The 23,294-nt window shown below is 36.0% G+C and overlaps 1 protein-coding gene across 1 annotated transcript in view; it reads left to right on the top strand.

The window, feature by feature from the left end:
* The first annotated feature begins 432 nt into the window (after window positions 1-432).
* Window positions 433-23,294, top strand: part of LOC140135520 (WD repeat and SOCS box-containing protein 1-like) — a 32,858-nt gene continuing 9,996 nt past the window's right edge. Inside the window, exons 1-5 of the mRNA XM_072157055.1 lie at window positions 433-685; window positions 6,084-6,195; window positions 11,292-11,463; window positions 11,845-12,182; window positions 13,281-13,510. Coding sequence (XP_072013156.1) covers window positions 6,159-6,195; window positions 11,292-11,463; window positions 11,845-12,182; window positions 13,281-13,510 — 777 coding nt within the window. The 5' untranslated portion in view covers window positions 433-685; window positions 6,084-6,158. The remainder of the gene's footprint in view (window positions 686-6,083; window positions 6,196-11,291; window positions 11,464-11,844; window positions 12,183-13,280; window positions 13,511-23,294) is intronic.

The raw sequence follows: 23,294 nt of genomic DNA on the forward strand, positions 1-23,294 counted from the left end.
TGGTATACAGGGAAATTTAATGCGTTTTAATACATGATTTGTTCAACTTCGTGATCTATACAGCACCCAAACAGGGACCCAAACCTGCTTCACAGATTCGGCGAGCAGGGCACTCTATCCTTTCTACCTCATTGGTACAGCCCCATCCCCATGACAAAATTGTTGCAAATTGGGATCCCAAAAATAGGGCATGTGTAAAGGTGGGTGTGGCAAGCGATTTTTGGCAGGCCGAGAGGGGGGGGCAAGCGATTTTTGCGGGCCGTTCAGAAATTTTACCCCCTCATAATGTTATTATTGTACAGCTCAGTGGACCCGACTTTGAAGTTTGGGAAAATTTGGGTTGACAATTTAGCAACACTGTGCGTATATTATTATGATAATGAGGCAACGTCACATTTCTCGTCATGCGCGATGATTGCAAAGAAAGACCCATAAAAATTATTCAGAAAAATCCGGAAACTGAACGGCGGCCGGCAAGTTGTTTTGGAGGCTAGAATTATTTCCTTGTTGATTTCAAAGGAACTTAGCAGTTGTGTTGTTGTTGAATCTGTTGTTTTTCATATCGGAAAGCTTGTGATTCACTGGATTTGGTTTACACCGAGAGAAAAATAAAAAATATCGGCTTCAAACTGAGCGACCATTGTGTCGCAAAGAGCAAAGCTTGTAAAATTAATTGTGCCGTCTGGTAAGTTAGTTTTACTGTTGATATTATCAGGTTCGCAGAAACTATGCCTGTTTAAATCATGATTTTGAAATATTCGATTAGTGAAGAAGATTTTAGTGATTGATTTGAGCCATAGTCTGGCTTCATTGGGCTGTTGGTTTGAGGAGTAAAATGTTCTATAAGTTGGTGGTATTATTTTTGTTGTTGTTGATATTGCATGTATTATACAACACCATGACACAGGCAGTGCATAGTGCCTGTGGTGGCTGATGCAATGCATGGCTGAGCAACTGATGTGTTGCCAAACATTCATGACATTCAGTGCATTACAATGATTACTGCAGGGAGGCTTTCTATTTTTGAAAACATTTTGGTCAATTTTGAAACCCAAATTTGGCAACCTCCTTATTTTAAGGGGGTACTACACCCCTGCCTAATTTTGTGCCTATTTTTTGCATTTTTCTCACAAATTATAGCGCATTGATGACAAGTAAGATATGTATATTATAGGGGCAAGAACTACAACTACTGCACTGAAAATTTTATTTCATCACAGACAACAGTCATGACAGTTGTGGAGTTGCAGTCAAAAATGAGGGAAAACCACTATTTGATCAATAAATCAATAACTACTTGCCTTGAGTAGGCTATCCAGTAGCTGAATTTTCAGTGCAATACTATAGTTGTAGTCATTGACCTTGCCCCTATAATATACATATTTTAGTTGTCACCAAAAAATGCGCTATAATTTTTGAGAAAAGTGCAAAAATAGGCATAAAATTGGCCAGGGGTGTAGTACCCCCTTAATATGTCACTATGTGCCATTGAACTTGAAAGTACGGTACATACACTCAGTTGCATACAATGTATTTTTTTGTTTGAATCCTACTGCATTTAATCCAATTAATATTTGCAGTAAACCTTTGATGAGCGCGTACTATCGACCGTGATATTGCAAAGTCGGTGCTATTAACGTGTACAGCGTTATTCAGTCACGGAAAGCGTTCATATAAGGTCCGTTTCATACTACCACCGCATTTGCGCGCGTTGCTTATGCGATGCGGTGCGTTGTCGCACTATACTACGTGCTACTACACTGCGATATCGCAACAAAGTTAAATACATTTTAATTTGGAAATGCGACGAGTTGCGTTGAGTTGCGGCAAAAAGTAATTGATACATTGTATATCGGCATCGCAAAGCAACGCATCGCAATTGCGGTGGTAGTATGAACGGACCTTAAGCCCAATCGGCATTGTAACTTGAGAGCAGTTTTGGGACACTTACTACTATGTAATCAACAATTCTTGGCCAAACTGGAACATGCGCTATATTCGCGTGTGTTTATCGCGGAGCTAGTCCTGCCAGCAAGACTTCAGTCTTCATCATAAACATAATGACATCTACGGACTAGGGGTGATTTTTCGGGTAATTTTGTGCCCGGTACCCGGCGCATTTTTTCGGGCGGGTTTTTTTTTTCAAAGTTTTTTTTGGTTTTGTAGTGTCTCTGGAAATGCTAGGATCATTGAATTTGAATGCATTTTGAATAATAGAGTATGACATGAAAACTATGTGTCAATTTTCAGATTAAAAACACAAAACATTAATTTCGGATACCCGGGCAGGGAATTTCCTGCCCGGGTATAAGGATTATCGGGCGGGACACAAATTCCCGGGACTCGCTCACACCCTTACTACGGACCTGATCTAGGTATGACGAGTTACAGTTACTGGAACTAATCGCGGAGCCACTAGCGTTCACATTGTTCCAGTTTGGCCAAGAATTACTTAATTTGATTATAGGGGCCTACTACTAGACCTCTGACATATCGAGGAAATTGCCGTAATTAATTAATTTATTATTGTAATAATTTTTTCATTAAAAATATTTGAATAATTAATTTATAAAATAAGTATGTATTGTATGTTTTACTGGTCTGTTTTCATTCTTGTAAAACATTTTTAATTAATATTTTGTATGCACAAAATCCAATTTTTCTGAATTTTCCTGATAGGTCAGAGCCTCAGAGGGCAAAGTGTCCTAAAACTGCAAAAACTGTCCCACAATGCATTGCAAACTTCCAATGCCGAGTTGGCTTATTGAGCGATGTCTCTTGGTTTGGTGATGTCGCCGATCCAGCAATAAAAAGCCAATATGTCGCCCAATCTGCCAATTTCATATCGCCTGATACTGAAATTGAGATATAAACAAAGGCAATATATTGTGCGATAACAAAATATTTCTTTGCCAATTTACTTTTGATTAATACTGGTACCACTACAGACCTGTATCAAAAATCTCACCGGGTCAAAAAATTTGTGAAAGAAATCGTATTTTGAAACATGCAATGTTGCCAGAAATCATTCACTTTCGTAAGATTTGGGGGAATTCCACAAGTCACCATCCGATTCTGAAAATAGGTCCGGAAATAACTGGTACCATTTGCATGGATTTGTGGGTAAATACAATGTACATGTATAGCCTCATGACATCGTTAGGATGCAAAAGGATAAAAAATAGTTACGATTCTAAACGAAATTGCCCAACAAATTGTACATGCTGCGGATAAATTCAGAATGTGAAGCGGTCAGGGGTCAGCCCTTATAAGGGCATGACATGATGACGCTCTGTGGTCATTAGTCTACTGTAGTAGACCAGTTTAATTTATCATTCCCTAAATTAATCTCTCTGACCATGGAAAAGTCATCATTCCTGTTCTGATTCAACAGCTCAGATATCCATGAGAAAACTGGTCTACTGTAGTTCGAATATACAATGAACTATGCACTCTATAGTGGGTATGATGTTACCTCATTAAAAATACAGTCTTGGCTGTTTATGCACATATCCTGTGGTTTTTACCAATTAAGCCGTTTGAATAGCCGTCCAGCGCGTATTATTTGCACAAGGTCCAATACAATGTATAGTACGTTTGACGTCACAAGACGTATCTGCTGATGGTTAAGCTGAAATGAAATCTGAATAGAGCTACCCCACGTGGGTTGGGTTCAGTGAACACAGTGGGTTGGGCTAATGCATAAACATGTATGCTTGCCTATCTGTTATTGGTTAAGATTTACCACCCACATTGATTTTTACTTCATTAACATTCATCTCAGATTCGAGATGAAAGAGGTTGAGTCTATGTGTTAAGATATGGTGGGTCACACAGGTCATATCCAACTACCGCAGTCCTTTTTTCTCTGGGCAGGACAGTCACTGGAGATGTGATGTGTTTCGTCATAGATTTTAAATGGTTTCATGCATGGAAACGTATGAATTGTTTATCCAAAAAAAAAGAAAGGAATGCAGCGCAGTCTATGTGGTCATGAGCAGTTGCAGCAAAAACACTGAAATTGGTGACACACACCTAAGAAAGTAATTCTGCAACTTTGCACATCAATTTACACACTTTAAACTTTGATTTTTTTTAAATCAATGGATGAATAAAAAGCTAAATAATATGTTATGTACCATATTCTGACGTTTGAGGTCGCATGAATTGGTCATCTTTTGTGTAACATTATGTTTTATGATAAAAATATCACCAATTTTGATTCACTGCAACACAACTTTTAATGAATACATTTTAGACCATTAAAAGTATACATTTCTGGAAAGCTTATATTACAAGGATGCCAAATCAACAAAGTATAATATCATAATACAGGGTGGGTAAGAAATGTACAGGGTGGAACATCAACAAAATTAGCATCTTCCGTGTCAATGGTAAACCCCATATTTGCTTTTTCTGAAAGCTATGAAACTCAAAATCAATATGGATTCAGAAAGACATTGCATGGGCCCTTCCAACAAATTAGGAAGAAAGAGTTTGGTATCCCTTGCGTTTAAAACATACAGAGTGGTCAAAAATTGTGACATAATTTTACAAATTGTATGACATTATCAATCAAAACTTTTTTCCTCCATGTCTGGCACTAAAACTAATAGCAAATTGAATTCCTCATCAAATTTCCTTAACAATATGTGTACTTTGGAATAAGCAGGGTGACTCAGGGCAGGCAAGAGATAGGCCATTTGGTCGCATGTCACAAATAGGTCACCCCAAAATGGAGCAGCCGTAACATGAAAATGCTTTCTTCACACTTGAAGTTAGGTTTATTCTAAAAGTATAATACCTATTGTAGAAAGTTTGGTGTCATTTTGTAGATAATTATGTTCTTTTTCAAATACAAAAAAACCCAAGTCAATTGGACAAGTACTTTGAGATTTATACCTCAATATGTAAGATGTGTCAATGGAGCAGCCGGTTCGGGAGAGCCGGTTCGGGAGAGCCCCATAGGGTTATACACAAAATTGTGAAAATATGGCAAACTTCAAACCTTTGTATCTTGAAAAGTACAACTCGCATGGACCTCAAATTGCACATATATCATCTTGGATTGCTGATCTACCTCATATTACATCAACAGTAACAAAAGATGTAACCAATTAATTGCCTAATTAAATGCTAATTAAGACAGTTTTCCCTATATGTTACTGTACAAAGTGTGCATACTGTGCCCCAACATTTCTAAATGGATTATCTCTTGCCCGAGTCACCCTGCTTATTCAAAAGAACACATATTTTTAAGGAAATTTGATGAGGAATTCAATTATGCTATTAGTTTTAGTGCCAGAAATGGAGGAAAAAAGTTTTGATTGAAAAATGTCATAAAAATTGTGAAATTATTTTACAACTTTTGACCACCCTGTATGTTTAATATAAGGGATACTAAACTCTTTCTTTCTAATTTGTTTGAAGGACCCATGCAATGTCTTTCTGATTCCATATTTATTTTGAACTACATAGCTTTTAGAAAAGGAAAAATATGGGGTTCACCATGACAAGAAAGATGCTAATTTTGTTGTTGTTCCACCCTGTATATTTCTGACCCACCCTGTATTATGATGTTATGCTTTGTTGATTTGGCATCCTTGTAATATAAGCTTTCCAGAAATATATACTTATAATGGTCTAAAATGTATTCATTAAAAGTTGTGTTGAATTGAATCAAAATTGGTGACATTTTCCTCATTTTACATCATGTTACACAAAAGATGACCAATTCATGACATGCAACCATTTAGAAATGTCGGAGCATGTACGTGCACACTTTGTACAGTATAGCTCAACTTTGTGGAGAAAGGCAAGTCAGGTGTGTGCGCAATATGCTTTGATGCTTATCTGGAAATGGTTCTGTAGTTGCTTCTTATTCTACAGTCCTGAGCTATATACAATAAGCCCCCAGTTCCTATACTTTTTTTCCCAAACCTGGACTCCTTCTGTGGACAGGGGCTGATATATGTTCTCAAAATGCAGTGTCCATCAAAAGTAATGTCTGATATAAATGTAAAACAGTGCTGTAGGTTAGGAGCATTTATCAATTTACATTTTTGTTTTGTTTATTTCTGCAGACATTCCAGTCAGACGCTTTTTGACAGGATTGAAAAGAACTGAATTTTTGGACCAATTGAATTTGATTTCATCGAATGGCTAGTTTCCAGTTAACTACCCACGAAAAAATAGGTAAGTTAAAGTGATTGACTCCTTACAAGTGTGCCGATCGACAGGCTATTTTAGTACATCTTATGATGACAGTCTGATTGTACAAGAATTGCAGTATTTAGTCATTCCAGCCCAATTCAATAATGATGGGCACCATAGGCCTACCAGTTTTAAAAAGCTTCTGGTCATGAATTTGGAAACTTGACGTAGAATACTGCTTGTGTTTACTGTGTCATTTACTGAAATTGGAATGTGATAAAATCCTGGATTCAAAATTAAGTACCATTCGCAAAAATGGCGAGGATCGGCGATTTGCTAAAAATCGCCTCGAAATTAAAGTGTTTTACAGTAAATTAAGGCTACCTGTACTTGATTTTCATATTGTGTGCTGGGAATGACTTTCAATGTGACACTGATTTGTGTGCTCGTAAAAGTAATCGAGGTATCATAAAAAGAAGATACTTGATCCAAAAAATCCTGTGGATATTAAAAGCTTACCACCACTGAAAGTTTGGTAACCATAGCTTAAATTCTGTCAAGAACAGTTCTGTACAAAAGTCTATTGCAATTTTGCAAAAGAGATGTGATACTACAGTCTGTCACATTGTAATATTGCATATTGGCTCCTCTAATATTAAAACACTCCCCTGGAGTGGTAAAAAGCTCCCCTGGAATATTAGTTTAAAGGAGAGTGGTGGAGCGTTTACATTTATTTAGGAGAGCAGTTTTGAATATTTGGCAAGGGAGGTAAAATGGCGATTATAATTAAATCAAAACACTTTGTTCTCTTTCATTTGACACCATTCGGGGGTTCATAAGGAAGTAAGGAAGGAAGTAACAAAGACTAATATAGGCCGAGGAGACCATTTGATGGTTCAGATAAAATGTTTTGATTGGCTGGTTGGGGTATGTATGCATGTTTGACATGCTGATGGTGAGACTTGATTGCCAGCACATGTCATGTTCTGGTTCTGGTTCAATACTGCTAAACACCCCATCAAGGAGCCTAATTAGCAGGAATGGTGCTGTAGAACGGTTTGGTTACTAATACTCAGTGATCGAATTTAGGAAAAATAAATGGTTGTCCCACGGACAACCAGATTACAATTTCTGGTTGTCCGTCTAAGTTTTTGGTTGTCCGTAGGCCTACAAATGTGACTTTTGCTAGATTTATGGTTGTCCGGCGGACAACCGAATCAGTATTTTTGGTTGTCCGGCGACTTTTTTAGTTGTCCCGGGCAACCGGACAACCAAAATTTCGAACCCTGCTAATACTTCTTGGTTGCATAGTGCTGACTGCTGTGATATCTCTGCTTTGAACTTTTCTTTCTCCTCTATTGAAGTTATGTTATCATGGTTGTCGGGTAACTCATTCCAATCTACCAATGTCCTTGGTATAAAAGAGTACATTAAACAGTTTGATTAGCTTCAATTTGTGTGTACTTACAAACACAATGTAGCAGAGATGCCAGTTTTCAGGTTTTAACCTGAATTCAGGTTTTAACCTGAATTCAGGTTTTTTGTGAGTTCAAATTCCCGCGTTTTTATTTATTTTCAGCCTGTTTGGGGGCTTTTTGGCCTGCATTCACCCGCTTTTCAGGTTTTTTGAGTGAAACTGACTGGCATCTCTGACTTAGAATGCCCAAAGTGATGAGCGTTGGACTGGGTGCAGAACCTTTCGCATTGCGATGGCGAGGCGACCAAGCAGAGCTTGATGGAAGATTGTAACTCGCGCTCGACGCGCTGTCTTCCTGCGCACTTCTAGTGGCTCCCATTCCAGATTTGATTTCATTTTTGTAATGCTGCTCTTCCTCTCGTAATCTTGACTAATCGAGATGCTCTATTCTGCACAGACCCTAGTTTTGGTGTGAGGATCCCATACTGATCCACTGAATTCCATGGTCTTAAGTACGTTTTTTTTACCAGAGATTTGTATGCCATATTTTTTATATTTTGGGAGACAGATTGCTGATGTGACCAAGGGTCGCGCTAGGCTGCGTTTTTGCGTCCCGGACCCACCAAAACCCGAATCTCACGCATGAATATTGCAAAAGCAGTGAGTTATTGCGTCCCCGTCAGACGCAACAAAAATTCCCACATGTTGTTTTCTATATCCAGGTTTCATAAAACTAGGCTCAAAAGTTTCCTCAACTTGCATTATGCACATCATTTTCGAAGCAACTGAACACCTGAAATACAAAATTATGGCCTAATTTACTTCAATAATTAATATTATGCATAGTAATACTGCTTTGTGAGTGAAAATTTTGACAGCAAAACAGCTGTGATATCGCGAAAATACGGCGAGATCTCTGGCTATGGCTGCCATTGTTTACTGGCAAATACCGACAATAGAGGGCAGTATTAAAAGTATTATTGGGCAGGCAGTGGCGGGCAGGAAATATTAGGTAATTATACTAATTTGATTGAAATAAAAAATTAAAATTAAAAAAAAAAAAAAAGAAAGAAAGAAGAAAAAAAAAAAAAAGAAAAAAAAGAAAAAAAGAAAAGAAAAAAAAAAGAAAAAAGAAAAGAAAGAAAAAAGAAAAAGAAAGAAAAAAAAAAGAAAGAAAAAAAAAGAAAGAAAAAAAAAAGAAAGAAAAAAGAAAAGAAAGTAAAGAAAGAAAAAAGAATGAAAGAACAAACAAAAAAATACAATAATATTTAATAAACCCCTGCTCCCCCAAAAAAAAATAGTATGGTATCACACAAATACCGTAAATTGAATTGGCTAGACAATAGTTGGGACCCCGATATTTCTTTAGGGACCCCCATTTTTGCATTTTTCTGTTAGCTCGGGGTCCCAAGGGACCCCGAGCTTTTGGACCTAGCGCTACCCTTGGATGTGACCAAGGAGCTTCTATGGATGTGTCAATATCGGCATCACAAAAGAATGCTTCTATGTGGGAATTGAATCAATTTGCATACTTCAGTCAGGTGTTATCTATGGGCAGTTTTCTTGCATCGCATTTTGTTGTGATAGACTACATGTAGATCAATTGTGAAGCATTAGTTTTTTGTGGTGATTGACATGAGAATTTATAAACAATACTTGCTGCTGCCAGTAGGCGCGCGATAAACTGCGCTCATGTAAAGCACTTTAGGCGGTATTAGGTGCGCTAAAGTTGTTTTTTTATAACTTCCGTGGTCGTGCCTGTGCGTATCGCGTACACGAGCGTAAACGCAAAAGCAATAAACAATCACGCTGATTGGCTGATCAATGCACTTGACAACAAGCCGGCTGACCCATTGATCTTTTCTTGAGCTGCTTTGATGCAAGACAATTTTTTTGTACAGAATAAATTCAAGATGAAAATAGTAAATCAAAAATTTTTGGTGGGTATGTTCCCCTGGAATTTTGAGGTGGTGGGTCTTTGGGAGCTGACGACGTACCGGTAAAAGGGGGTCTTTTGGAGCTGCGAACAAGTAAAATGGGGACTTTTGGAGCTGCGAACAGTCAAAGTCAGGGTCTTTCTTGGCTTTTTGGTTGAAAATCACCTGGAATTTGGAAAAAACAGAAATTTGAGGAATGAGTAATTTTGGGGTCTTTTACGGCTGAAATGATCAAAATCAAGGGTCTTTCGGAGCTGCGAAATCCAAAAAGGGCGGTCTTTCCGGGGGAGCATACCCGTATGGTCATTTGTGTTTTAACTGCCCCCCCTCCCCCGGGTTTTTCGTTTGGCCCTATCATCCACAACATCCCTTTCATAAGTTAGAATGACTAGTTCTAAATTATTTTTACATGTAGGAGGGTGAAAGAATGTTATTGATTAATTAGTGGAGGACTAATCACTTATCTGCATGTTCATTCATAATTTGTGAAAATTTGAACAGGACTTACTTTTAGCATTGCAACCATTTGCACTACCAGTCCCATACTATAATAGTCTGCATGGGTCTACTACAGTTAGCTGTCTGACCCAAGTCAAATTCACAGACATGGCAAGTGCTGTTTTGTACCAGCATTGAGCTGCATTTGCCGGGACTGTGTGGGGATCAGGTGATGCGATCCATGAAAGGGTTAGCTATTTTTAGGTACCGGTACCAGTAACAAGGTTTAAGGGTCAGCTATTTTCAATTTCAGCTAACAAGGTTAAAGGGTTATCTATTTTTAGCTAACTGGATTTGGGTCTTTTCAACCTAAGTTTGGTTTAATTCAAAATGTTTACAGCCTAGAGAATCAGTTGCCTCATCAGGCCTGTAAAAGGTGAACATAATAAAAGTTGCATGTGACAGGTGCATTTGCAGTTCTTTGCCAGCAACTTACAAAAAAAGTTTGTCCATATTTTGACAAATCATACGAATGTTAGAAAACAAAGATTTTAATGGAAATTTACCTTGTCATAATGTAGATCCCAGATTTATGGCCAGATAAAAAATGTGTCTTGATAGTGAATAACATCTCAACATCTGTTAATATTGTGGTTTTTTTAAAATATAAATTATAGGCAGTGTTTGCAGGGTGTGTTGTTCTTTAAAATGTTCAAAAAATAGAATGTACAATATTTATGGTGCCATCCATCTACTGTTACTTTGTAAATTTAATAGGCCAAATGGAAAGAAGAAACGCATTACTAATTTATTCAGTTCTTGTATTTTGATCGATTAGTTTTGTCATCACTTACCAATTTAAGATGGAGAACCAAACAGTTTTGAACATGCTCATTCATACATGTATCCAAACACCAACCAAACACCAACCAAACTAACATACACATGTTCCTGAGTCAATTTAAAATTTGTTATCAAAATGTGACCAAATCATTGAAAGTGGTATTCATAATTTATAGGCAAAATAACAAATTCTCAATCATGATTCTGCGTCAGCATACTTTTCATAAAATAACACGATCGCGCGATCTGCATGACCGAACCTTGACCTTGCCTAGCAACGACCATGGGAGTGGGAAAGCTGTGTTTGGGCTGTAAGCGCCGGTCTTTGCGTAGTATGATCGACGCAAATAACTGTGCGCACCCAAGTTGGCTCCCTGAGTCTCATGATCGAGAATTTAATATTTTGACTATAATCATTGTATGGTATGGAAAGCTGCAGTCATACATGTACAGGTATCAAATTGTAATTCTTATATTGGTATCTATATATTCATGTTTTCCAGCAAAAGCTACTGAAAAGTGTGAGTTAAAGGTGCAGGCGGTTCCCTTTACTCGCCGTAACAATGTCAATGCTGTGTGGTCAATAGCATTTTCTCCAGATAGATCAAGATTTGCATGGTCATCAGGCAATCGCAGAGTGCAAATATTACCATGGAATGCTCTCAAAAATCTCCCGTAAGTACTAACAGGGATTTTATATAGAATTTGCCTTGTGAATTTGTTGTACAAATATTCCAGAGGTTGATTCTTTATTTTTTAAATGAAAACTGTTAAAGATTGAAGACTGAAGATAGGAATAGAAGGCAAGAAACAAACACTGAAATTATATGGATTGTACAAGGAAGGGGTAAATCTTAATCTTAAAAGCAAGTCAGAGAGGAGCGAAACCGAGCGGTGTTTGAACTCTAATATTGAGACAAGTGACAAGATGACACTCAAGAGGAAGTTATGGGTTTTATAATAGGAGATCCCAAAGTTTGAAGTCAATTCTGTCCCGTACCTCATGAATATGAGATCAACAAAAAATAGAACCTTGATTTTTCTTTTTCATTTCAGGATCGCAGACCCAGCCAACCTCATTGTTCCCGACAACAATAACAATGACCATCAGCAAGAGGATCACAGAGCGGAAGATAGCGATAACGATGAGCGGATGAGCTGCGATGGAGGATCGCTTGACGGAGAGTATTCGGATGGAGAAGCGGAGTGGATCCAGCCAAAGACAATTGAGTGTGGTGACATTGTCCTTTCCCTGGCTTTTGGATCGTCTTTACCTCACAAGAAATTGCGGACCTCGAACGTGAAGTATCGCATGTATGATCATTCCAACACGAAGCTTATGTTAGCCATAGGGTTGAAATCGGGGAAGATCAAGACATACGATATTGGAAAAGGTATGTTATTGCCGCCTTAATTAGTAATCTGATATCATTTGGTAAATTATACAATTGTGCTAAATTAACAAAATAAGTGATGGGCAAGGTTGCAGTGATCAAAATTTAGAGATTGAAATACCATGGTTGCTGAACTTGCTGCTTATATTTATGCTCTATGGAACTGTTGGTACATGTCCTATCACTGTAGGAGTAAGTTTATTGGTTGTTTTGCCAACATTTATAACCCATTGGTGATTCATGTGATCTGGTTCGTGTGACATACTCGGAATTTTCACCCAAGGCTATCTCTATAAAATGGACAGACATCTATAGTAGTAGTGTTCAAAGTTCAGGCATGCGATGTTTAACCTGTGATAAGGTCATGATATTAGATTAAGTCAGTGATGAGTAGTGTTAGATTTGTGCTAAATATCAAGGTAGCACATAAATGTTAACATACATGTATGACCTATAACTTGCTTTCTCCGAATTCTTCATGTGACTTAATCCAATTTTTTGAAGGTAAAATGTACTAATAGTACATTGTACTATGTAATAAAGGCCAAAAAAAAAAAGGTTTGTCTCAAAGCTTGGGCGACGCTTGTAAAATCGCATCGATTTGACAAAAAAGAAATGCTGGAAATTTTTTTATTTAAAAAAAAAAATTTTAATTTTTTTCCAGAAAAAATCGGCGAAAATTAGACTTTTTTCTCAAAATACCATGAAAAAAGTCGGGAATAAAAATTTAAAAAAAAAAAATAAAAAAAAATCGCATTTCGCATTAATTTTGTTTTTAAATTTCTTGTGAGCTTTGAGACAAACCTGTTTTTTTTTTTTTTTTTAACAGTACATTTACCACATATTTGTGCAGGGATGTTAGTTTCAGTCATTCTGATGAACATGAACAGGCAATTACTGAATTGTGATAGCTGGGTTTTCACAAATTTCAAGCATTTGACCAAACATTCATTCATGTCCCTGATTTTCTCTTTCACCCTGGAGTTGCTGTGCCCCCTCAAAAAAAACCCATATTATTTCAAAACAAATAAAACATATAAAAGTACATACATATATATATCTGTGGGCCAAAGGACATTAAATGTTTTCTCATTGTAGATGCAACGCTTCATCTTATGGACCACAAGGATGGGATTCGGGAAATGGCATTCAATCCAGACGGCAGTCTGATGCTGGTCTCGGCTTCCGCTGATCACACATTGAAGGTTTGGGATATGAAGGATGATGGTAACATGGTGAAGACTCTAAGGGAGCACCAAAAACCTGTTATCTCATGCAGCTTCTCGCCAAACGGGAAAGTCATGGCGTCTGTGGGTAGTAACAAAATGGTAGGTTGAAAAAGACATGTCTTTATGCGTGACAAAATATTTGTTCCAATCAGAGTTGTAACGAACATGATTTAATTTAAGTTGAGGATAAACTAAAAACAAGCTTTTAGCAGAAAATTTAAATAAGATGAATATGTTAATATTGACAAGCCCAAGTTTAATCATGCGTTTGAAAGTATGTGACATTGTTCTTTACAACTCTGAAGTTTTATGTATTGCTTGCATGTTCCTAGTTACCCTTTTTATTTTCCAGATATTGAAACAACATAAAATAATATGATAAATTTTTTGGACCAAAACCTCAATTGAGGACGGATGTTTTCAAAATTAAATTCATGCAGATTTAAAAATTTTTTTAGACAGCAGTGATTTGTTGAAGAAAATGATTTTGTTTTGAAATTATATAGGGCATAGGCACATGGGTGGTATACATGTATATGCTATTGCACATAAAATGGTGAAAGAGGTGGTAAATTTCTACATTATTCAACTCATAATAAATGAAAGTATACGCTTGTGTTGATACCCATATCCCTCAAGGAACTCCCAACTTTATCAATTCACAAAAGCACTGTCAATGATGTATCGGCCATGGAAAAAGCTTGCATCTGGGAGAGGGGCCAGGGTTTTTTTAGTGGAAAGATAGGTATGGGATGTGTGGCAGATTTTTGGTGCATTTGCAAAAAACAGTTTTAGAAATAGGATGTTTCTTCAGAAATAAGATGTTTCTTCAAAAAGTTTTAGCGAATTTTACTGAAATTTTTCAGAATTGGGCAAATTTACTGTGATTTTGAACAGAAATAATAGAAAATTATATTTTTTTGTCTCTTTTCATCAAAGTTGGTATAATTTAATTTTATGGGTATGTTCGAAAAGAAAGAACTGTCAAGGGGAAGCGGGTGTTTTGCTGGCAACCCTGCTTAAGCTTGTCAATATTTTGTGCAGAAGACAAAACAAAACAGTTTGATGGTGTTACATTTAGTGTTGTTACTTGTAGTGTTGGGCAAGGTGTGTTGAAGTAATAATTTCTGCTCTTAATTTGGAAGGGAAAAGGCAAAATAAATTTTGGGTGCCATTGTGTTGGTGCTTTACAAAGCTACCTTAGTATTTTGCATTATCTGGTGCGGCAAGTTAGTATGGTGTATGTATTGTAATGTAACAGATTCCCAGGTAAATCCAAACTGCTATTAACACTGAAACCAATCCCTGGCGAAACATATGGATTTGTCATTATATTTCACCTACATTTTATTTCCCACAACATTGGGCTTATTAGAGATAGAGAAAAACCGGAACATGTAGGCTGTATCCTAGGGATGTGGGTATCCGATTAAAACCATTATTATGTTTTCAGGGTTATTAGGAGTTAAGAAAGCCTAATAATGATAATATTGGATGGCTTATTTCGCATGATACCATAACATATCGGATTCGTCATACAAATATCGAACTCGCCGTTGGCTTGTCCGATATTTTTATGACTCATCCGATATGTTATGGTATCATGCTCAGCCATCCAATATTATATCATTATAGGAAAGATAGCAAGAAGTAGCTAGTGTAATGATATTTTGAATGGATACTGAATTTAAAAAGTGAGTAAAGAAAATAAGGACTGAAAATGTGTATCAATCATCATCAATATTGTTTACATCCACAAAAATCTAATATTTATAATGTAAAAACCACAAATTGTCATGAATATGTACAGTGTGTCGAACTGTCGATTACAATATAAATTTGCAATATCATTTTTGTAGATCTCTAAAATTTATAAATTTACAAGTAGAATTTCTATCGTGAAAATTCATGAAGTCACTTGATAAGTATGTAGTTATGCCACATACCATTTATTTATTATTGCTTCTCACATACCTGAAATGGCTCTCATTTGTGCCCTAAGTAGATAATGCCTAGAAAATCTATTGGCCTTTATGACTTTATAGAATGACATGCCTGATAACAGCAATCAGACCTCTGTGCGTGCATAGATGCGTGGGTGAATATATTTCATACATCATCCATACTATACAATTAGTGCTGATTGCGTTGCAAATATCTAGAAGTTGAAAATGAGCCAAATAGATAATAATGTCTCTAGTCCGACTCTGATCAGACCATATAAACAAAACCATAAACATAATTGGTGTTCTGGTTGCCTTCTTTTTTATTATCAAGTTAATTTGTAAGTAGTGGGGCAAGTCACTCCAAATAATGTTAGGTTGACATCTCACTGTGTTTGGCTGGTGTGCAAAAACCTGTGCCTCTGAATATCAGATGCGCTGCTCATCAGTTCATTATGGCAACATATGCTGTGGTCTCGTGAAGACGGATATGATAATGAACTTGACATTTAAATGTAGCTCATGGTAATTTGCCTTCGCAAGGTCAACATACTTTAGTTTCTGATTTAGGTGGATCATTTCAATATAATAGTAGGGGCTTAAAATGTTACTGTCTTCAACTAATTATTATAATGCCCTCTCCTAGTAAGTGCTCCCTATGTATGAAATTATTCATGTGACATTTTAAGTACCGTACCCCTTTTCACCTTTTGTACAACTTTATTCCATCAAATGGCTGATGATGACTTTGGATTATGATGATTTTGGCTTTAGGTACAGAATATTTTCCCAAAAATTTTAACAGTTCTCAAATTTTTTAACTTGTCTACAACACAGGGTTTTAGTTTACAGAATTTTATAAAATTTCTAAATGATCTTGCTATTACAGTCCTAGTAAAATACTAACAAAATTGATTTAAAAATTCGTAAGCTTTTATGCCAGTCCAATATTTAACAATCTGCTTATACATTTTATAGATCCTGAATACAAACAAAGTATACAGCACATTAAGAAGAAAATAATATACATAGTGTGGGTCATGTCAAGTCCCATGTATATTATGGAAATTAGTCCCTGATTTTATTGATACCAAATACTACAAGAACTATATGGATCAATAAATGTGTGTGTGCACAGTAAGCAATTTCTATGAAATGAAGGACAGCATTGTATTTCCTTTACTTTACAGATACCCTACATGTAGAACTGGAATAGTGTGTGCTGTTATCAACTCATAGGGCTATTCCAGTTGAAATCCATATACCCCCTACAATTAATCAATCAATTGATTGACATTCACCAAAACATACAGGTACAGTCAAAACATAGAAACTACACACAAACAATAGTAGTAAACTAGAGACTACAAAACTACAGATTAAAATGTGATATAAAAAAGACTATAGATGAAATTGATGGAAATGCACCTTCAAAACAACTAAGTATCTTGAATCAAATGCAAATTAAAGGGAACCACAACTATGCGCATAATTATTGTGAATGACAGAATTATTTAAAACAAAGGTCAGAATACAGCTGTGAAACCACTACATGAAATATTTAAATTGTGACACAATATGGTCCATGGGGGCCAAACGAGGCATTTTTGAAAGTTGAGGTACTATAATTATTACATTATGTATACCAGGCTACCATTTACTGAAAACACCAAAGGTTTAGCATACTTGGTTCTAAAGTTATGAAGTTTTGTGATGTCTATTTTCTTATGTATTTTATTGTTTTTACTCCATATTTTTACCTTTTTCTCAGTTTCAAATTTGCCGCCTTTGGCCCCCATGGACCAGATCGTGTCACAATTTATTTTAAATGAGAGTATGATTATATGAATGAATGTTGATAATTGTTTATCAATGCTTAATCACATATATCAAAAGCAGATTTAACATATTTGATTAAAATAAAGGACAAGACTTTCATAGTCAGAAGTACACATAATGTCAAATGGGGTTACCTGAATCATATTGGTGGCTCCATTTGAAATCTAGAGATTTAGATCATGTCTTCCATGGCATAGGGTGTATGGATTTAAACTGGAATAGCCACATTGCCTTGGATAGACCCTGAAGGTTAATGGTCTTCTTTTATCTCATGAAGTCTGCATTTCAACCTTCGTCATTATGGACGATTCAATATTGACGCCAGGGGAGAGTGGGAGTTATGACACCCAAAAGAAAATTGACAACGTGTCCACTCAAATTGGTCAGATTCCCCATTGTTTTCCGCTTTTCTTCATTTAAAACCTTTTAGGATTCCCACTCAAGACCCCCCAAAAATTTGATTCCCCCCTCAAAACTTGTACTTCCCCAGTTGTAAATATTAAACAGTCCCATGGAGCTAAATCCTATTTAGGAGCCTCCCTGTAAATGCTATAAGGACACCCTTGTATTTATCTGCTGTACACTTTTGGGTCACTGAACACTATTCAGATTAAAACAAAGCTGTTTGCTGAAATCACTCCTCAAAATAGTGTCCTTACTCTTAGGCTATTCATGGACTACATCGTGAATGACAAGATAGTAGATAGATACTAAAAAAACTTATCTATTATTCTTAAAATCGACAGTAATCATTTCCTAGTTAATGTCTAGACCAAGTATTGTTGCTCTGCCAACTTCAGGGTTGCTTCTCGATACATGAATTTGGGTTCCTTGAGGTAGTGATGTCAGTGTTTTTTTTGGGCACATTTAGAAAAATTATTGGAAAATACACTTAAAAACAAAACAGTCTCGGAACCTACCTATAATGTACCGTACCCTATTTTGTAGACTTCTATAAATTAATGGATAAATTGACCACTGTCTGCATACATTAAAGTGGCAAGTACGATGGAAAACAGAAAAAAATCACAGAATTGGAGTAGAAACACAGAAAATGCAAAATTAAGCTTATTTAAGGAAAGCATTCTACTGTGAATTGGCCATTTTGATTGATAAAATAGTTCATGGTGCAGCATTTATAGAATCTGGTTGAAATTCTCTATTCTAGGAAACTAAAGTGGAATTTGACTTTTTAAAAAATAGAAAATTTGCCACTCTATTGACTCGAGCATACATGCATGCACTCACTGCAGACCATTTCCAATATGTTTGACTAGATGCCTACGTGCAAAAACCTGTGTATTGAAGTGACCAAAGGACCAGTGAACCCTGCTGATAACTTCCTCAGTTTATCTCCTATCACTGTAGCATACACTGAGACTAGGCTCAGAGCATACATGTACATGACACACTCAGTGAGACCAATCAATATACTGCCAGATTAGAAGCTCTACGTGCAAAATACATGTATTGAACCAACCAAATAGCCAAGTGAACCCTGCTGTTAACTTTGTGGTCAATTGAATCATAGATCCTGGAAATCAACTTTCTCCCAGAATCTTTGGTTTGATACATGAACATGTATTTTTGCACACAACCCTTTTTTGTCTCCATGTAGTAGTACTGTATTATGACATATTTTCAGTTATTGAAAATTTGTTTCAGGTACATGTAAATGGATGAATACATAAATCTTGTACCAAGTGACCATAAAATCAGACACAATATTGTGCAGTAAAAGTTAGGAACACAAAATGTGTATGTCAACAGGTTTTTGCCCTCTTGCATTGCTTCATTTAACATACATTGTGTATTCAGTAATTATTTCAAAATAACAAATAATTTACATACCAAATTACCAACTGGTGTAACATTTTAAATTGGGAATAAATGAATAGTAAGTATTCTATTTGGCAGCAATTTTTTGATATGAATTCAGTTATGTTCATATGAATTAGAAAAATCCAAATATGGTCGCATGTCACAAATAGGTCACCCACAAATGGAGCAGCCGTAACATGAAAACGCTTTCTTCACACTTCAAGTTAGGTTTATTTTAAAAGTATAATACCTATTGTAGAAAGTTTGGTGTCATTTTGTAGATAATTATGTTCTTTGTCAAATACAAAAAACCCCAAGTCAATTGGACAAGTACTTTGAGATTTATACCTCAATATGTAAGATGTGTCAATGGAGCAGCCGGTTCGGAGAGCCGGTTCGGAGAGCCCCATAGGGTTATACACAAAATTGTGAAAATATGGCGAACTTCAAACCTTTGTATCTTGAAAAGTACAACTAGCATGGACCTCAAATTGCACATATATCATCCTGGATTGTAGATCTACCTCATAGTACATCAACTGTAACAAAAGATGTAACCAATTAATTGCCTAATTAAATGCTAATTAAGACAGTTTTCCCAGATATGTTACTGTACAAAGTGTGCATACTATGCTCCAACATTTCTAAATGGACTATCTCTTGCCCGAGTCACCCTACTTATTCAAAAGAACACATATTTTTAAGGAAATTTGATGAGGAATTCAATTATGCTATTAGTTTTAGTGCCAGAAATGGAGGAAAAAAGTTTTGATTGAAAAATGTCATAAAAATTGTGAGATTATTTTACAATTATTGACCACCCTGTATGTTTAACGCAAGGGATACTAAACTCTTTCTTCTTAATTTGTTTGAAGGACCCATGCAATGTCTTTCTGAATCCATATTTAAACACCTCAAAAGAAATAAGTCCCCCTCTGAACATGTCGTCATAACATCGTAAGGTTTCGTTTTGTACCAACAAAACTAACTTTGAAATAATTATATGACTGTTTACTAAGTGCTGTGTGAAAATGAGAGATTTCCATGACTTCAGGGCTGAATGAGCCTAAATTAAAGACAAAAAGTGCCCTTTCCAAAAGTCACAAAGTAGGCCTATGCTTGTTAACTGCAAGGCGTATTGGGACAAGGAATGGAACTGACCATCTTACAACTCACTGTGCTGAACTCTGCACCAAGGGGATTTGCATGGCTGAATGATCAAGAATCGATACACATTACAGTAAATGTTCACTTGGTGAGGATTTTAAACTGCACTCAAACACATGGAGTTTTCCATTAGTAACAAGCCATGAATCAACTTTTGTGACAAGCATAGGCCTACTTTGTGACTTTTGAAAAGGGCAGTTTTTGCCTTCAATTTAGGCTCATTCAGCCCTAAAGTCATGGAAATCTCTCATTTTCACACAGCACTTAGTAAACAGTCATATAATTATTTCAAAGTTAGTTTTGTTGACCAGTACAAAACGAAACCTTACAATGTTATGACGACATGTTCAGAGGGGGACTTATTTCTTTTGAGGTGTTTATTTTGAACTACATAGCTTTCAGAAAAAGAAAAATATGGGGTTTCTCACCCACCCTGTATTGTGATGTTACGCTTTGTTGATTTGGCATCCTTGTAATATAAGCTTTCCAGAAATATATAGAGGCCTTCCATGTGACGTATCATCCCGTAAATATGGCGGAGTACTCAAATGCATTCAACAAAAGCATGATTGCAATCTACCGTGACAGTTCGTCTCACACACATAACCCTGCACTACGATCAAATAGGTTGATGACAACATTTGATTGAATGGACTGCACTCCGCCATAACTACGGTGAAGGACACCGCTTCAAATCCTTTGTTTGGAGCCAATCGATAAACGAATGCAAGGCCTCTATACTTATAATGGTCTAAAATGTATTCATTAAAAGTTGTGTTGAATTGAATCAAAATTGGTGATATTTTTCTCATTTTAAATCATGTTACACAAAAGATGACCAATTCATGACATGCGACCATATCCTGATTGGCAGGTTCTTGTTACTCAGTTATCATAGAAGTTCAGCACACTTTTTTGCGATTCTAAGTGTGTACACTGTGTAAAACCAAGAAGTAGGGTTATGATAGAATGATCATGTCACAAAAGTGCAAAGCGTTGACAACTCAGTCGCTAACGGTATAGCCGCATAACATCGCATACTTCATCAAGTGCCAAACTTTCAAGACTTCTAATGTAGAACTTTGTATTATTATAATGTACAAAATAGCAATGTGACATCGATCACTCTTTATAAGATCGGTATGTTGATAGATCAATATCTTTAAACTGGATCAGTATCGGTTTAGAAACATACATGTAATAACAGAAAATGAGAAAAAGAGTAATAGACCTGTGAAAAAATACAGTTGCATATATACCACCCATATGCCTATTGCCAATTTATAAAATAAAACGTTTTTTTGCAAATTGCACTCAAATACATTATTTTACTACAAAAAATAATTTATTGCAATTCTATATTTTCGAAGTATGTGATTGTCATATTATTCAGATTCAACCAATTCCATGATTCCAACTAACTGCCATTAATAATTTCCAGTGATGTAATTGACCCATGCATACATGACTTATGATGCTAAATATTCCATTTGCATAGGTCTATGTTCCAACCAAATTCAACAGTTTGTTTTATTCCAAATTATTCCAAACTATTTTCATCCACGAAAGTGGTAAAGGTGTTTAAGATTTTGGAATCCTTTTAGACCAATTTTTGCATTATTCAGCAAGATTTAAAAAAATTGAACAACATTGAACCAGAATTTAACACAAAATCAGCAAAAAAATTTCGATTGATTTTTTTTATGGAATCACCTAGAGAATCAGATTCAGAACAATGATTCATTGAATCTAATTAAAAAACATTTAAGTATGATTAATCTTGTTTCCCCATCCCATAAATTGCCTTTTTCTTCCCTCTGAAATTTCAATCTGTCAGACCTCATTAATGTAAAGAGGTCAGTTATATCACTGGATGTTGGAAACGTGCGTCCTTGGCCCTACATGTAGTGAAGCTCATGATGATCAGATGATAAGAGAATGTGTCCCTGCCCCTACATGTAGTGAAGCTCATGATGATACGAGATATATCAAAGGTGACATAAAGGTTGCATCAACTTGCATGACTTCATGAGATATCATCCGATGTCTACTGTAAAGGTTGCATGACTTCATCTTTGTGTCGTCCATGCTGGGTTTATAGATGAAGTTGGACAGAACACAAGTTTCAAGCATGCATGTTGCAGAGGAAAATTTACCTTAGGAATTCAAATGCTATTTTCTTTTTTATGAAAAGAGTTTTTGAGTTGTTGTGTGTACTGATTTTAATAGGGAATGGTCCATAATATTTTATCCAATTTTATTTTTTTTGTTAATGACTACATAACTCACAACGATACATTTTTGTATGTTTTTTGTTTGTTTCATTTTTGAGAAATGCATCTACCTGATTTAAATTGTAGGGAATGGTTTATCCATTGTTTTGATATTCTTAATGACTAACTCCCAATAATTGACAATTTTTTTTTGTATGTTTTTTTTATTGTCCATTATTTGTATCTGTTTTCATTATTTCTGTATAAACAGTGTCAAATATGTGAAAATGAATGGATCATAAAAAATGAAATTTAATCATGTTGGGATCAAATTTGTAGGGAATGGTCACTATGATCAGCCCGTAACAGGCGAGAATTATTCTGGGTTCTTTTACTGTCTTCATCAATAAAGTCCCAACTTACACCTGCATAAATTCACAGAAGCGCACATAATTCGCAGATCGCATAATTGCTGCGCGGCAGCTTTGTGTACGCCATCCAAAATGTTATGCGTCCAGCCTATTACAAGCTGATCATAGTATACAGATGTTTTGTAATAATGATATTTGTTTCTTTTGCAAGGGAATGGTTTATATTTTCTTTATTTTACATACATAATGATATGCTGGTTCTTTTTCTTTTCATGCTAGTAGATTGATGAAATGGAAATAATGCCAAGTTGATATTGTCATTTATGTTTTTAAAAAGTCGCATTGATTTATTGTGTGTGCTATGCAAAGGCATTAATCTGCAAGCCACAGCACACGTACAGGAATTTGCTGACCAATGTTAGGGAATGGTCAACATTTTCTTGTGTGCTATAATACATGTATGTTTTCCGTTAATGTTAGGGAGTGGTCAGCTCTACTGTCATGTTGCTTGTTTTCTTTTTGCTGTGGG

This window comes from Amphiura filiformis, chromosome 16, assembly GCF_039555335.1.
Source record: "Amphiura filiformis chromosome 16, Afil_fr2py, whole genome shotgun sequence".
In the NCBI taxonomy this organism is placed as follows: Eukaryota; Metazoa; Echinodermata; class Ophiuroidea; order Amphilepidida; family Amphiuridae; genus Amphiura; species Amphiura filiformis.